Genomic DNA, 17,843 nt, shown 5'->3' on the forward strand with positions numbered 1-17,843 from the left:
TAAATGCAGCTACATATCACTAACATTCCTTTCCTTTATTAACGCTGTTCCTTGCGCCCCCCCCGTGGTGCTGTTGATCCTGCATAATGCATGGGCATAATGGGACTTTGAAACCCCTCCGCCCACCTCCTACGCATTGTCCATTGGTATGCTAAATTCCTCTTCATATGCACATTCTTTTGTTAAGGCGCTCCTCCTCGCAACACCTATATAAGCTCCTAGCTTGATAATGTCTCATTCTTCGCCTGAGGACGGCTGCTTGCGTTGTGGCCGAAACGTCGTGAGAATTGTTTTATTATGTTATATTTTTATTATTTTATTACTTCCCTTTTACGTGACTTTACCGAAAGAGCCAAGAAGATGAAAACCTTTGATTTTCGAAGATTTATTTTTTACTTTTTAGTCTCTGAACCAAGGTAACCATTTTTTTTTTATCTGGAGGTTTTGACGAGTGCTGAATCCAAATATGGCATCGATTGCTCATTAACCACATTTTTTGAGCGACTTTTTTTCGGAGAACGTGATACAGCCTGTTAAATGAAGTGTTATTTGTGCTTGTGCACAACTGTCAATGCAGGGGCATTACCAAACAATTTGTTTAACAAAAAAATGGGTAAAGTCTGCTACCAGTAACTCGTAGGGGATATAACAACATCATCAACCATGACCTATCGACTGCTGGATGAAGACCTGCGCATGCTTTTGCCATCTCTCAATCATCAATGCCACAATTTATTTCACTCCTTCCCAAGAGCTGACTTCATTAATCCACCTCCACGTGTCCACATGTTCCCGTCAATTGGCTTCCATCCTGTTCAGCTATCATCTCTTGCAGCCACCATTCGTCCCATCCTCACCGAATTACCGTTTCTTAACAGCCATCGCGGCGTCTCTAATTTACATTTGTTCTCTGACACACGTGTCCTTCTATGTCTTCGCTCAATGCCCAGCATGGATTACTCCATGCCCCCTTGCATCCCATGATCCCTGCCGCCAAAGCCCACGTTCCTTCTGTGGTGCAGTGTACATGTAAAGCTGAAAAGTGAAATGCCCTTTGCAAAAGCGAGCACATAATGCAATTAATCCCTTATGTAAGAGTAACCTTTGTAGAATTATGATAATTGGTTTTTTTTACCCTTCTATCTGGCAACAAAACTGACACCTTTTTACAAGGAGTCATGTTTGCATAGACCGCAATGCCTGCAGTCATAATACAAACAAAAGAACATAACTCTGATAATGTGCACTGTCCTTGAAGTTGATTGGTCCACACCCGAGACAGCTTTCCTTAGAGCCTAGTCTCACATGGGTTGGACCAGATGACGCCAAAAGGCGCACAACTCAAAGACAATGCACCATCAGAGTATGAGAGCTCGGGGCAAGCATCTACACTATGGGAACCTCATTTGCCAGTAAAAATATGATAATTGGTTTTTTTTACCCTTCTATCTGGCAACAAAACTCCCATAGTGTAGATGCTTGCCCCGAGCTCTCATACTCTGATGGTGCATTGTCTTTGAGTTGTGCGCCTTTTGGCGTCATCTGGTCCAACCCATGTGAGACTAGGCTCTAAGGAAAGCTGTCTCGGGTGTGGACCAATCAACTTCAAGGACAGTGCACATTATCAGAGTTATGTTCTTTTGTTTGTATTATGACTGCAGGCATTGCGGTCTATGCAAACATGACTCCTTGTAAAAAGGTGTCAGTTTTGTTGCCAGATAGAAGGGTAAAAAAAACCAATTATCATATTTTTACTGGCAAATGAGGTTCCCATAGTGTAGATGCTTGCCCCGAGCTCTCATACTCTGATGGTGCATTGTCTTTGAGTTGTGCGCCTTTTGGCGTCATCTGGTCCAACCCATGTGAGACTAGGCTCTAAGGAAAGCTGTCTCGGGTGTGGACCAATCAACTTCAAGGACAGTGCACATTATCAGAGTTATGTTCTTTTGTTTGTATTATGACTGCAGGCATTGCGGTCTATGCAAACATGACTCCTTGTAAAAAGGTGTCAGTTTTGTTGCCAGATAGAAGGGTAAAAAAAACCAATTATCATATTTTTACTGGCAAATGAGGTTCCCATAGTGTAGATGCTTGCCCCGAGCTCTCATATTCTGATGGTGCATTGTCTTTGAGTTGTGCGCCTTTTGGCGTCATCTGGTCCAACCCATGTGAGACTAGGCTCTAAGGAAAGCTGTCTCGGGTGTGGACCAATCAACTTCAAGGACAGTGCACATTATCAGAGTTATGTTCTTTTGTTTGTATTATGACTGCAGGCATTGCGGTCTATGCAAACATGACTCCTTGTAAAAAGGTGTCAGTTTTGTTGCCAGATAGAAGGGTAAAAAAACCAATTATCATATTTTGTAGAATTAGTTACGTCACGAGTTTTTTTCTTCTTCTTTCTATTTTAGCCGAGGGCGATGTTCAACGTTCGTAGTAATGAGAGCTTAGGCTGCTCTGTATCACGAGGCCATTATCGTGGACTTTGCAGCTGATATTCTTAGGTTGTTTTCGGTAAAGTCACGTAGGTAAAAAAATAAAATTAAAAAAAGTAAAATTAAAATAAAATTAAAATCACGACGTTTCGGAGGCAACACAAGCTTCCGTTCTTCAGGTGGAACCGTCACAGCACGATTGCTGTCGTGATTTTTTATTTTATTTCTATTTTATTTTTATTAATTGAAATGTTTTACCTACATGACTTTACCGAAAAAACCTAAGAATATGAATCCTTGCAGTCACGAAAGCTTCAAATCTAGAATTTGCAGCTGATGGTTCACGAGCGAGCACGGTTGGCTGCGTACGGTGCGAAAGAAGTTCAACGCACACAGATACATTCATGAGCGGTCAAAGTACCAAACACTCATCTATACTGAGCATTTGGTTACATCCAACGGTTCAATGGTCATCACACTGGACTCGCAATCCAGAGGCCGCTGGGTTCGATTCGATCTCTTGGCGCCGCATTTGAAACAACGGCGCAAGTTTATTACATCCCCGTCCCACCCAGCAGTATAAATGGGTAAGAGCAGAGTTAGTCGATCGGCGGGTGGCGTCTGTTGGGAGTAAAAAGTAGCGACTCCCACTTCTTCAAGGACGTCAGGTCAGCATGGAAGAGTCGATCAAAAGTACACCTATAGAGCGGTGGTTCTCAGAGTGCGGTGGTTCTCAGAGGGTGGTCCCCAGACCACATCTCCAGCACTCCCTCTTATGGAGTGGTCTTCCGCCAGCAGTGGCATGGATGGTTGCTTATCGGCTCTGATAGTTCAAACGTGCGTTGATTCGCCTTAGTAAGGATGGACCAATGTGTCAGCAGGTATCGATGCGATCGACACCAATTATTGAGTACACGTTTTTAAAATGTGCACATCTCATGCATGGCGGGTGACCCAGGCAGCCTCTAGAAGCCACTATATTCAGCACAATGTGAAAGAAAGATGTTATACAATGGCACACTGAGCACCGAGGGAAACTAAATAAAATAACAAAGGCAACCTCTACTGCCCACTGGTGGACGGACAAGAACGATCGTAATTGCGCTGTGGTGACTCTTTACGTAATAACACAAAGAAACGAAGAGCACATTCATTTAATCTCGCATGACCATTTTGTGCAAGTAAGATTGGACTACACATGCTATCGAGTATTGACTAAGCGGAACGTAATAGGATGATTAATTTAATCACTTTGATACGAATCATAAAAATTGACGTTAACAAAACACACCGTGTGAACGGCATTGAATGGCAAAGGGGCGTTGGGGAGAGGGGAATGGCAGCGTTTTGCAGAGAGAGTGAAAGTCATTGAAGGTCCCCGCCATAATATTTATACGCTGGTATTGAGTCGAGTTGAGGGCGTGGGTGGGTGGGAGCGGTGGGGCAGTGGTCAGAGCACCGCCAACCCAAGTTTGAGTTCCGGCCACGATTAACAACAAACTTTGACTGGGCACCCCTCCCTCCTCCTCCTCATCATCACTTACACAGCCCATTCTCACCGGCGCTCCTGTAGTGAGGTGTGGCTCAATATCAAGCCATGAATGAAAGGCGTGGGGAAGGCGGTGGACCAACAAAAGGCTGTGATTTTTGTTCTGTTTTAGCCTACATTGACGCAGTCATGATTCTTTTACAGATATAAGTGGCTTATAATATTATCCACAACAGAGGTTTTTTTTTTCTGGGTAAGATCGTGTAAATATAAATGTGTCAAATTTCGATTTAAAGCTTTCGTGACTGCAGGGATTCATCTTCTTGGTTCTTTCGGTAAAGTCACGTAGAAGGGAAATAATAAAATAATAAAAATAAAACATAATAAAATCATTCTCACGACGTTTCGGCCACAACGCAAGACAGACGCTGTCTTCCCGACAGACCTGTTCTTCACCTGAGGGCGGCTGCTTGCGTTGTGGCCGAAACGTCGTGAGAATTATTTTATTATGTTTTATTTTTATTATTTTATTATTTCCCTTCTACGTGACTTTACCGAAAGAACCAGGAATATAAATGCGTCGTTAAACCTTCCATCACCCGATACAGCCAATTAGTAAGGTCTGTCACATAAACAAAACATGCCATATTGTTACTAGTTCAGCGCACGGGGGTGTTGGAGAGTAAACCCACAACATTTACAATTCGAGTACGACGTTTCGCCAGTAATTACAAACAGCCCCACCAGGCAACAGCCAGAGATGTACAGAATAATTATACTGGAAAAAATAGAATTATAAGGCATGTGAATATTCATCTTATATTCATCGATATTCATCCATATTCCGGCCAGCGATGCAATGAATTATTATTTGACGTTGCAATTCTACAGAAGAATCAATTCTCTCTCATCAATGTTTTCAAGTGTTTCTGTCTGGATAATTTTATTAATTCCAGTAGCCTAAATGTAATATTGAAATATCAAGTATATACAATGTGCATGAATTTCAAATCATCGATTCTCACATGCACAATTCAATGCATTTATCCAGTACGTAATAACCTATTTAAATCTATGAATTAATGAATGAATGCTTCCTTATAGGCCAAATTTCATGCAGCCCTCCAACTGCTTGCTCTCAGCACTGCTGGTGGAAAGGGCCTCCAGTAGAGGTGGCTAAAGAAAGCCCCACTGCCGACTCCTGCACACTGTTCAGGCAGCACACTTGACCCCGCTTCATCTAACGGGCCGATCGACTCATTGCGTTTTACCCATTCGCATTGCTTGATGGATAGAGGTGGATGGATTTAACGCTTTTCCCATAACGAGACATTTGAAAGTTACAGGGTGAGTCCCGTTCACGAATTAACTTCTGAACGTGCAAGCGGCTCAAGCGTTAATATTATTTAGAGAGGCTTAGCGCCATTGTTTTTAAAGACATCGTAATCGCCACAGACAACTGTAGAGACACGACCGCACTCTATAAAAGCTGGCACCAAACTGTGCCACACGCCCTCCCGCATGGCTTTGTGAGAGCCTCGGTAACGATACATTTATTTGATCTTTTTACGTCATCAGAATGGAACCGGAAGGAAAACTGATGACGTACACATGCATCATCGGAAAGGGTTAAGAAACTGGTTGCATGGGCAGTTGAAACAATTGGCAAGTTACACGATGTGGCTAATAGAACCGATGTGGCTAATAGAACAAACATGAAATCAGATAAGTATCAATCTTGATTTGAAGCTTTCGTGACTGCAGGAATCCATATTCTTTGGTTCTTTCTGTAAAGTCACGTAGGTATAAAATAAAATAGATCACGACGTTTCGGGCGCAACACAAGCATCCGACATGCAGACCGTTTTAAAACAGTCTGCATGCTGATGCATGCAGACCATGCTTTCCCACCTGATGACGGACGCTTGTGTTGCGCCCGAAACGTCGTGATCTATTTTATTTTATCCCTACGTGCCTTTACAGATAAGTATCAGTTGAGTGTCAAGGCATAATTCATGAGGGTCCTGCATAGCAACGCTCGCAGTGAGTGTTGCCTCCTCACCTGCCCCAGTGATGTCAGGGACTTGTTAATGGCTGCGGCCTCCACGAGTCTCTGGCCGGTTGCCTCCGTTCGAGAGATCCTCTCTGAGCCGGCCAGGTCACCGAGAATCAAGGAGCCGTGGGAAGCGGAGCCGGAGACCACATCGACCCCCTCCAAGCTGAGTGTCATCAGCATATGCGAGCGGGAGCTGTGGCAAAAATAGTCACAATTGTGGCCAAGGTTATGTATTGCTCAGTTGTATTGTGCACCTTTCGTCCATTGGCACATACTGATATTAGTATCATCATCAGCCATGGTTAATCCTCTGCTGAATGAAGGCCTGTCAAAACTGCGGACACCTTTTATGGTTCAGCAATGTCATAATCAATTTAGCACCTGCACACATATTGAATTAATTGACATGTCTCCCAGGTGAACGTCCTCGAGAACATGTTCAAGAACATAAATCAAGTGTGAGTCCAGGTGATTGGATAGCTTCAAGGTCAGAGCACTGGACCAACACTGCTGAGACCCTGGGACCACATCGGGGTAGCTACCCCAGTCTAATGAGCTGGTGGTGTCAGCTCAGTTACCAATTACTGCAAAAAAAAACATTACATTTGGTTTTCACTCAATTTGGATACATTACAGTTCTTAGAATCAGAAAAATAAATAGAAATTCAATGTTAATAAATTATTTTTAACAAGGGTATTCAGTCCACGGTGACCTGATGAATTTAATTTCAGTAAAATTGCACGTGAATAGATGATACTTAACATAGAATGTTACTTCATTCAGGACTCACACAGAGCAGCGCATCACCTCAGATTGGAGAATGGCCAATTCAAGGAGTATTTGGCTGCTATAAATTTCCACGCGATAAGCCACTTCGTTGAGATACCATTTGGGGCCTGGTCGTTTCTGAAAAAGAGCTAAATAGCTCAGTGGGGCCTCACCTGGTAAGGTAAAAAATAAACAGACCTGTGGATGTTCATCTTGGTGGAGGCCACGGTGCGGTTCTTATGGGCGGTCTCCATCGCACGCACAATGTCGTCCTCCGAGGTCACGGTCGATGTGGTCAGGCCCGGCACGGTAACGCTCCTGGCCTGGCCACGCACCTCGAGGGGGCCTGAGCCCGGCTTGCCGAGGAGGTCCCTCACGGTCTCATTGTAAATCTCCAGCATGGAGATCTGCACAGCAGAGCACGACCAACCGCGTACATAACTGCACTGGCGTATTGTAAAAGAATGTAACATTACCAGGTATTTAGCTCTTTTTCAGATTCGACCTGGCCACAAATAATATTTCAACAAAGTGGCTTATCATGAGGACATTGATAGCAGTCAAATACTCTAAACGCATGTTCATTCTAAAATGGGAAGGGAAAAAATGGAAGGATCCGGAGAAAAATCTATCCGACCACGGGGAAAACATGCCAACTCCAAATATACAGGCGTCAGGGGCGGTATCAAACGCCCGATCTTCCGTATACCAGGCGAGGTAGTTAACATCTCGCCACAGTTGATTGCCATTAGGGGCAGGTGGGGCCGGGCCCATTGAGTGAAAAAGAAAAAAACTACATAAACCTTTACAATAGTTCACATTGCTTGAAGCAAACGTGACTGCTGATGAGATACTACATGTCGAAACAGCTGAAAAGATGCACTCCTAGAAAGCCTTGTGACTCACGGGAAATGTAAAAAAATAGATATATGAAGGAAATATACGATCTTCTTATTTATTAAGTTATTTATATTCTCCACAATGATGCACGTGATTATTTTGTGTTAACAGCACAGTGCTCACCATTTCTTTATGAAGATTACAAAACTGCACAAACCTCCCTCAACCCCCCTTCTCCCCTTCCCGTGCCGATGTCCCAATGGACCTACCCCTCACCTTTTGGATCTCCACGCCCCACCAATTTGCTGTCAAAAAGACAAGAACCCCCGCGTAGCCTTAACAGACTGTAGGGGCAAGTTCTGTTAGCGAGCACCTATAAAGGCCGGCACGGCACGCGAGGGGGTGGGTGACCAGTACCACGTCCGGCCGCCTTTGTATCCCAAGTGGCGATGTTTACACATCTCACCAGGTACTAATTTGAGGCTGAGTCGACCTAGGGGAGACCCAGAATCGTCACTGGTGTCGGCCGCGAGCGGCAATCGAACTGGGGTCCCCATTACCGAAATTCTGCACAGAGACACGCACCAGCCACCACTCCTTTCATTTAAATTGATGTAGAGGGCGCTATTGGCAGATCCTATTATCCCAGTGAAATCCGCGAGAATAATAACCAAATCACCTGGACTCCACCCAATCCCATCAGATCTCAGTAGCTGAGCATGGTTGAGCATAGACAGTGCAGGTCGTCATATGGAAGGCGACCGATATGTACAAGCAGGTTGTCATAGGGACGCGGGGCTATGCTGTGGGCAGTGCAGCAAAATAAACTGTTGTACCCTACTTCTATGCTCCCACACTCGAAGCTCCTCACCCACACTGACCGGTGTTATGAAATGTGGTCAAACATAACTCCCGCAACTCGCTGCGTGGGGAGGCCTTTGTGCAGCAGTGGATTAACAAAACGGCCACAATTTCGATTTAAAGCTTTCGTGACTGCAGTGATTCATCTTCTTGGTTCTTTCGGTAAAGTCACGTAGAAGGGAAGTAATAAAATAATAAAAATATAAATAATAAAATAATTATCACGACGTTTCGGCCACAACGCAAGCAGCCGTCCTCAATGCGTTGTGGCCGAAACGTCGTGATAATTATTTTATTATGTTTAATTTTATTATTTTATTACTTCCCTTCTACGTGACTTTATCGAAAGAACCAAGAAGAAAAAAAACGGCCACATATACACGTCTGTTTAAAATCTCCAGCACTGCATAAAAATCCTGTCGATTTGCTAAATAATCAGAGGTGATATGCATTTTTTAAAGTATATATTTCACAATACATATGTTTGGTGATTATTATGCGCACATGTTAAGGTAACAGTGGCTTTTTGCACATTGCATGATGCGGTACTTGCGGATGTTATCCGGTGGAATGGTGTTTGTTTCGCAAGCGCAGGAGTAGCGAGTTGAAAATGTCATGTGGAATTTGCTTAACAATCCGTCATGGAAGGCATTTACATGAGACAGGACCAATTTCAGTCCACAATTCTGTAAGCCCAGAAGTAATGATATTTCATGGATCATTATTCTTTACTTAACATATGAGGAATTGCATTTTTAGCTGAAGTGGTTCATTGATAACATTTTAGGAGAATTATCTTTACAAATCGTAGCCATTTTAAAATAAATATAAACATTGTGGGGTAATCGTTTCTGACCTTCAAAGTATACTTGACATTGTGCCTCTCTTTGCAGATTTTAAGAAGCTCTTTTACCGACCTGTAAAATATAACACAGTATACTCACATTGTATTTGCATGTAAGACTTCACAAGCATAACTACAATGTTATTTTTATGTGTGCTTTATGCACAATATGCATTTAAATATTTAATGAGAATACTGATGCAATACTAGAATGGCATGCTCATACGAATGAAAAAGTATTCTGATTAAAACTGAACCTCGTTATATTTGATTATGGGCCCATAATCTCTCGCACTAAAGAGCTCACGGTAAGACCATGCGAAAAAGCAACACAATCAATCGTCTTTAACTATGTGTGATGGCAAGGCAATCAGAAACAGATCGGACTGCAAAGCAAAGCAAACGCTGTGGTAAACAACATCGGTGCGAGCATTTCATCATGAGCAGCGAAGAGCGAGGCGCGCCCGACTAAACGCGGGCGAAGGTCGGAGAAAAATTAGGAGCCGCGGGGTTTGGCAACAAAATGTATGCAACTGCTGAAATCTGTAACGGATACGTTCTCGTAACGAGGCTTTTTCATGCTTGCACGCGGCTCTAACAACGTCCCATTGAGCAGCAATTTCTCAGAGAGCTTTCTGCGAGAGACTATTTTTTTTTGGCGGTAGGTGTCTTGCACGCGATGGCGGGATTGGGTTTTGTTGTTGTTGTTGTTGTTTTTGCGGTGACTCACCGGACGTTCACGCCAGGAGCGTTGGAGGTGCCCATCATCGTGTGGGTCTTGCCGGAGCCGGTCTGGCCATAGGCGAGTATGCACACATTGTAGCCGTCCACGCAGGAGGTGATGAGTGGCAGTGTGTCTGCAAAGACTTGCTCCTAGAAGGCAGCAGCAATCGCTTTACAGCAGTAGCAGCTGCTCCGGAGTGTTGGGGAGGTGCCCCGCTTAAAACTTGCTTCAATTTCCTTTCACTTTCAAATTAAAAAAAGGAATCGTAAAATCCTTTTTTTCCAATTAATTAACTTTGTTTTGATTTCAAATATAATCCCATAGAATCAATAATAGAGATATGATTTTGCATTGATTTGGGAAACCTCATTTGTCGCTCCTCGTGAAATTAAAAATTTTGGCAGCTCACTAGCCAATCCAAACCACTTTCATCGCTCAACAATATTGAGCTACGGGGCCAACTTAGGTTCCGCCATAGGCAGCGATGGCATCACCCCGCCAAAGATTTTAGCCACGAGCCAACACTGCTGAACAGGGCACGCCATGCAATGATTTTTGAATAATGTCTCGCTCGTTATTCATTGACTCAAAATTAACTCAGCTGGCAGGTGTCCAGATATGCTCACTAATCAGAGCACTGACACAACATCGTTGAGACCCTGGGTTCGAATCTGGGTTTCATCCATCGTTGAGTAAATCTAGGCTCTCAAGCTTAGTGAATTGATCATCTCAACCTGGTCACCAATGCCTTCACACACCAAAAAAAACCGATGACGTAAAAAAAATATTTTCCCAAAATTTTATTTGGTCAAATTCGTGCATTGAGAAAGAAAACCCATTGGCTTGGCTGCCGATCTGACAAACATTTCTCTGCGCAGGGTGTGCGGGAAAGTGCGTATGGATTGGAAGGATTAAAGAGGTCACTTGAAGGGATTATTCCGTGATATCTCCTTCTAACACGAGCTGCTGCACTGCTCTGCCAGAGGTCAAAATTAATAGTTGGTCTCACGACATGATGCGAACAGCACAGTTTTGATAAAACTTTGGAAAATACTGCTAATTTACACAAATTAATTCCAGCGTTGATTATTTCTGAACCACATTCATACCTGAATATTCAAATATAAATTTCAACCACCCAGTTCAGGAATTCACAAAATAACTTTCTGCTTTTCAGTAAAATATATATATATATAAAATTCAGTTATATCAACAGGAGAGTGAATTTAAAATGAAAAAAATATATATATATAATTTTTTTTTCGAATATGTTAAAGAAGATGGATAAAAAAACACGTTGAGTAATGCTACCGCGTAGCTCCATGATGTGTTTTCGGTTTGTACCGCACGCTCTTCGGCACGATGTCCGACGTTTCAGTCCCTGAAGAAGCTTCTAGCACATGGAGCAAAACGTACCTAAAAGCCTCTTGCCTCCTGCATATGGGCAGGTGGAGTAAAGGCACGATAGCCAGGAGGGTAAAGAGGCTTCGGTACCAAACCCACCCACCCCACCCCGCAAGAAAACGTTAGAGAGCTGTAAGACGATTTAAAGCTTTCGTGACTGCAGGGATTCATCTTCTTGGTTCTTTCGGTAAAGTCACGTAGAAGGGAAATAATAAAATAATACAAAAAAAACATAATAAAATACAATTCTCACGACGTTTCGGCCACAACGCAAGCAGCTGTCCTCAGGTGAAGAACAGGGCTGTCGGAAAGACAGCGTCTGAATGAACACCACCAAGCTTGGCAGCGTATATTAATATACGCCCTGTTGTAAGACGCTCAGCAAACGAAGCCGCGTGACGCAAAGAACAACAGACACTGACCTGCGTGGCGTTTGGAGGGAAGACCTGATCGAAGGCGAACGACGTCGTTTTGCCCTCGCTCTGAATAACCAGAACCTCGCCTGCCGACGGAGAAAACTCCAGGCCGGGCACGCCGCCTTCGGGCGCGCCTGGCCTGCCGCGGCAAAACACGCGGATGTTCCCACGCAGTTCCGTGAGCTGGTCGTGCAGCAGCCTCCGCTGCAAAGCCTCGCGCCGGTACAGCGATCGCGCCTCTTCCAGCGAGCCGGCGCTCGCCGCCGCTAGCCCGGCCATGCGACGCACCGCAGAGGCCAGGCTCTGGATCAGTCGGCCCAGCTCCCCCAAGTCGCGACGGGCACCGTCGGAAAGCTGCGCTCCGAGCAACGACAGCCCACGGGCCTCTGCCTGCGTCTGCCTCAGTGTCGTCCCAACGAGCAGTCTTGACGGGATGGTTGTCTGTTGAGCGACAGAAGCCAAAAAAGGACTTGGTCCACAAGGCTGACCGTGTCCTCTTGTCCGTAGGTAGAGCAACTATGCCACCGATTCACTGTATTCACTCTCTCACCAGCGGTCAGTCATCTCCTCATCACTCACTAATGTTTTAGGAATCAGTCTGGTCGATGGACTGTTTCGTCTCATAACACACATCTCCGTCCCACTGCTCTCCTCGCACTGTTCGACATTGGAAATCCATCCCATCGTCACTTTTATGAAGGTCTCATAACATCGCCCAATTCAAGAAATGTATTACCTCTTATCTATTGTATGCTTGTTGCTGGCAAGTTGGCATTTTGGGTCTTTGTGCCTGTGCTCAGCAACCGTCATAAAAAAGAGAGGGATTCCTGGGGGCCACACGGGAAAAAGCTCGGCCAGCCATCGATCGAAACATCCACCTGGGAATGCAGAGAAGATCTGCATCATGCCCAGATCTTAGGGACCTTGAGGGGACATATGGGTGCAGCATGTCAATGATGTAGTCTGGGGAAAGATGGTGCACTGCTTTGTAAGTTAACAACAGGATTTTAACTGTATTATATGTGAAACTGGAAGCCAGTGCAGGAAGGTCAACACGGGCGTAATATGATGTGAAGAAGGCGTTCTGGTTAACACCCTAGCAGCCGCATTCTGAACATGCTGCAAATTAATCAGCACCTTCTTAGCCACACCAGGGGTAAGACATTACATAAGTCTATGCGAGATGAGATGAAGGCATGGTCCAGCTTTTCTGCATCTGAGACAGAGAGAAGGGATCGGATACGGGAGATATTCCAAGAATAGAAAAATTTAATATTTGTGAACTTTTTAACGTCAGCCTTGAAGGGCAATGTGGGATCACAGATGTGCCCTAGATTTGCGACTTCCCATGCCGGACTGATTACATGATCATCAATCGTAATGTTGAAGGGTGCAGCTTTATGAAGTTGGCGGGGTGACCCAATGAGCATCACCCCCGTTTAACACCGTTCAATTTAAGGAAGTTTTGTTGCAACCAATTTTTGATGGAAGCCAGAACCGAAGTTAGCATGCAAGCAGATGAAGACTCAGTATGCAAGTACATTTCATTGTCGTCTGCATAGCAATTAAACTTTAGGCCGAGATTTCGGAGTAAATGTCCAGTGGGACCATCTAATTATAAAAGAGGGCCAAGAACTGAACCCTGAGGAACCCCAAATGAAACAGGGCTGGTAGCAGATTTAAAATCTTCCAAAATAAATCTTCCGATTCTGATTTAAAGGTCAGCAAACATCAGTTTTTTCATTCGGGCTGCTTTTCAAATTAACTGGAAATGAGGTGTCATCACTGCTGTACAATAAACCGGGACATATCATGAGCAGAAAAATATCTCACAATACAAGAAGATAGGATAAATACTTGTAAATGCATTGTCTAAAGTGGTGTATTATTGTACAAATGCCAAAAAAAATGCCTTTTAATATCCCGGGAAGACTTGCGGATTTTCCAGGACAGATAGCTCAAAAAGAGGACATCCTGTAAGAACTGGGACAGGCGGCAAGCTCAACTGGACATCTGTGACAAAAACTACAGGACATCTGTGAAAAAGAGCTTTACGGCTCATTGGATTACTCAAAGTCACCTTTTTAACGGACATCGCTGCCGGCGTTTTGGGCCTGTTGGACAGGAAGGCCTGAAGCCTGCTCTCCACCTGCTGGCAATGGGCCTCCGCCGATGCCACTTGACTCTGCAGACCGTGAACTTTGACCTCCATGCATTGTTTCTCTTGCCGAAGTTCAGCGACCTGCCGTCGGGATCCTTCCAGTCGCTCTTGCGTTTCCCGCAGCTGCTTGCGTGTGTCATCCAAGGCCCTGCCGCCGTCACGCAGACCCCCGGTGCGAGCGGTGCCTTCGGAATGGCTTTTAAAACGCGACAAATGTAGCCCCTGTCCGTGCACTTTGCAATTAACTTTTGCAAACTCCAGCGGTACCGCTGTAATGAGGCCACAACGTCAATTTAACCTCTTTAATGAGCAAGCAAAATTTCGCTGCACTTTATTCATTATTAAATTAGTGTCATGCAAACAGCATGCCAAATTTATTTCAACAAAATGCACAATCGCTGAATTGCGTGTTTTTTTTTGCATGCCTTGACAAGCACCTAAGATACATTTAAAAGCGTGTTTGTTTTTTTTTTTATTCCTGTAAGCAGTACATTGGAAAGCTGTTCATTTTCCATGTACTTCATGATAACAATTCAAGTAAGCATACGTGCCAACACAACTAAGCTTACCCTTGCGTCTTCAGCTCGGCAGTAACATTTGCTGGGGATGCTGTTTTTACGTCATCACCGTAGAGAGCGGTGTAGTTCGAAACAACTTCATCAGCATCGTAGTTGCACTGTCTGAGCATCGCCACAATGTCTGATTGGTCCTTCCAGGCTGGGATAGCTGCCTTTTGGGAATCCAAACATAAATGTAACACGTTAGATGCTCTAATCACATTTGCAATGAAGATTGATTCTTAAGGTCATGATACTTAGACTGAATTGTGTAAGAATTGATTGTATGGATGTATTTAATTGGTTCACGTGGGCCTCTGTAGCCACTAGTGGCCACTATATTCACTACAGTGTTAAAATAATCATAGAATCGTGACAATTTATTGAATCGCTGATGGGTAGGAGCAAACACTGTCACATTTGTTTTTCCCAATGAAGGAACTCGAGGGCAGTAGTGTCGTATCTGCCATCTCATTTTAACTTTGTTTAAGGTATGCATTTCATATTTATTCGACACAACATACCGCCTGGTAATTAATAAAGGTAGTGAAATACATACTTGGACGAAGGTCAATTTGCTCCGAACAAAATCCAAACGGCACTCCCACTGTGCTGGGACATGCAGCCAGGCTCCGCTTTCTTCATCAAAGAACTTGCAAATCGTTCTCCTCTCCTGCGAATGGAAACAGTCGTGACGGGTTGTGGTGCTCACCCATTCGGGGGGGCTTAAGCAGACATGATATTTTGGGGGGGGGGGCGGCGGGATGGGTGGGAGTGGGGCTCCCCTTTCAATTTCTCAACTCCTTAGTGAGATGACGACAGAGGAGATACAGACGAGATAGAGAGATATCGCCACGTTCATTCTAAAAAGACCTAGTCACATGGCAGAAGAGATTTAGACAGCGATGAGAGAGAGATATGTGGACAAGACGGAGCTGCAGTGAAATGAGAAGAATGATACAAATGAGACAGATTGAGTGAAACGAGATATGCACACAAGAAAAAACGATGGAGTTTTATGAGAGAGATGCAAACATGGTATGGATAAGATAAATTAATTTGCCTTTTACTGTATTAGGATGTATTAATCTAGCTGATAGTTGGTTCACCATAATTTATTTTTATGAATCCTATGCCACTTGAGCTCAGATCAGAATCTTCATTTAGAATGCAGGAGGAGATATACAATGTTCTATGACGCTCTTTTTCACAGATGTCCATCAGGGGCATTGGGTCAGCAAGTTACAACAGCAACCGATACAAAATAAACGATAGGAATGCAACATTGAGAAAATGGTAAGCTAGTCACTAAATATAAATTCATAATTATTTATCAATATTGGGCAAGGCAGCAAAAGCAACCAGAAAACAGTCCCAGACCACACCAAGATAACAGCAAACAGCAGCAGTAGTCCCTCAATACAATGGCACACTAACACCGAACTATCGATACACATCTTCTTGGTTCTTTCGGTAAAGTCACGTAGAATGGAAATAATAAAATAATAAAAATAAACAATAAAATACAATTGTCACGACGTTTCGGCCACAATGCAAGCAGCCATCCTCAGGTGAAGAACTTCGGATGCTGTCTTTCCGACAGCCCTGTTCTTCGCCTGAGGACGGCTGCTTGCGTTGTGGCCGAAACGTCGTGAGAATTCTATTTTATTATGTTTTATTTTTATTATTTTATTATTTCCCTTCTACGTGACTTTACCGAAAGAACCAAGAAGATGATTCCCTGCAGTCACGAAAGCATTAAATCGAAATTTATCGATACACAGTTAATGATCAAGGGTACAAATCACATTTGGGGACTTTTAGCTTGTGCCTAGCACCACCGCTGAGCAGTGATGCCAGTCTCGTAATGGGTTTGGATTTTTTCCACGACAGACGATGAACGACTGCATGTCACCGACAGCCTGCGCCGTGTTCAAGTGCATTTTGGGAGGTCGGCGGCGGGTGACGTTACCTCGAACAGATATGTCGTCAGCTCGCCTTTGGTCGGGTGATGGAACATTCCGATGCGGTCGTCCTCCATCATGTTGGCGCTGACATTGTGGGCACGTGCCTTGCGAAGGTCCTCGTGCCCACTGCCCCTGCCGGCAGACGGGCCCTGCGTTGAGTGGACGGGGAGGGGGGGGGAATTAGCTGCTTATTGCTCAGAAGATCCAGTGTACAGACATGAAATGCGAACGAGCAAATACATGCATATGTACGAAATTATATATCGTAGAAGCCCTCTTAACCACGGTAATTGGTTCCACGAAACCGGTCGTTAAGTGATTTGGTCATTAAGCGAGTAGAGGAAATACACATTAACGGCTTAATTCGTTCCGATAGCATTGACAGTTACCCTTTTCCATCCAAAAAAACGTACTTTATAACACTAAAATAATGGATATAAATACCTAAAGATGCTAACAACATTATACACACATAAAGAACCATGGTTACTCATTGCGTTAATGAATATTTACTGTACCTACAACAGCCCATCATCAACAGGGGAATGGCTGGTAAGTGAACACATTGGGCTCTATAGAGGCCCGTAGTTAAGTGATTAGTTGTTAACGGGGGTTTCTACTCTACACTACTATACACTACACTACTACTATACACTACACTACTATACACTACAATACTACTATACACTACAATACTACTATACACTACACTACTACTATACACTACACTACTATACACTACAATACTACTATACACTACAATACTACTATACACTACAATATACACTACACTACTACTATACACTACACTACTATACACTACAATATACACTACAATATACACTACACTACTATACACTACTATACTACTATACACTACACTACTATACACTACAATATACACTACTATACACTACACTACTATACACTACACTACTATACACTACAATACTACTATACACTACACTACTATACACTACACTACTATACACTACACTAGTATACACTACTATACACTACACTAGTATACACTACTATACACTACAATACTACTATACACTACACTACTATACACTACAATACTATACACTACAATACTACTATACACTACACTACTATACACTACAATACTATACACTACAATACTATACACTACAATACTACTATACACTACACTACTATACACTACTATACACTACACTACTATACACTACAATACTACTATACACTACACTACTACTATACACTACAATACTACTATACACTACAATACTACTATACACTACAATATACACTACTATACACTACACTACTATACAC

General features: G+C 43.5%; 1 protein-coding gene across 1 annotated transcript in view; it reads right to left on the reverse strand.

The window, feature by feature from the left end:
* Window positions 1–17,007, reverse strand: part of LOC144946243 (kinesin-like protein KIFC3) — a 30,739-nt gene extending 13,732 nt beyond the window's left edge. The window contains exons 1-9 of the mRNA XM_078875135.1: window positions 16,996–17,007; window positions 16,529–16,672; window positions 14,569–14,729; window positions 13,919–14,147; window positions 11,845–12,279; window positions 10,025–10,167; window positions 9,307–9,367; window positions 6,948–7,156; window positions 5,987–6,173 (exon numbers count right to left, since the gene is read on the reverse strand). Coding sequence (XP_078731261.1) covers window positions 5,987–6,173; window positions 6,948–7,156; window positions 9,307–9,367; window positions 10,025–10,167; window positions 11,845–12,279; window positions 13,919–14,147; window positions 14,569–14,729; window positions 16,529–16,672; window positions 16,996–17,007 — 1,581 coding nt within the window. The remainder of the gene's footprint in view (window positions 1–5,986; window positions 6,174–6,947; window positions 7,157–9,306; window positions 9,368–10,024; window positions 10,168–11,844; window positions 12,280–13,918; window positions 14,148–14,568; window positions 14,730–16,528; window positions 16,673–16,995) is intronic.
* Window positions 17,008–17,843: the final 836 nt, after the last annotated feature.

Source organism: Lampetra fluviatilis, chromosome 40 (genome assembly GCF_964198595.1).
Source record: "Lampetra fluviatilis chromosome 40, kcLamFluv1.1, whole genome shotgun sequence".
NCBI classification, from domain to species: domain Eukaryota; kingdom Metazoa; phylum Chordata; class Hyperoartia; order Petromyzontiformes; family Petromyzontidae; genus Lampetra; species Lampetra fluviatilis.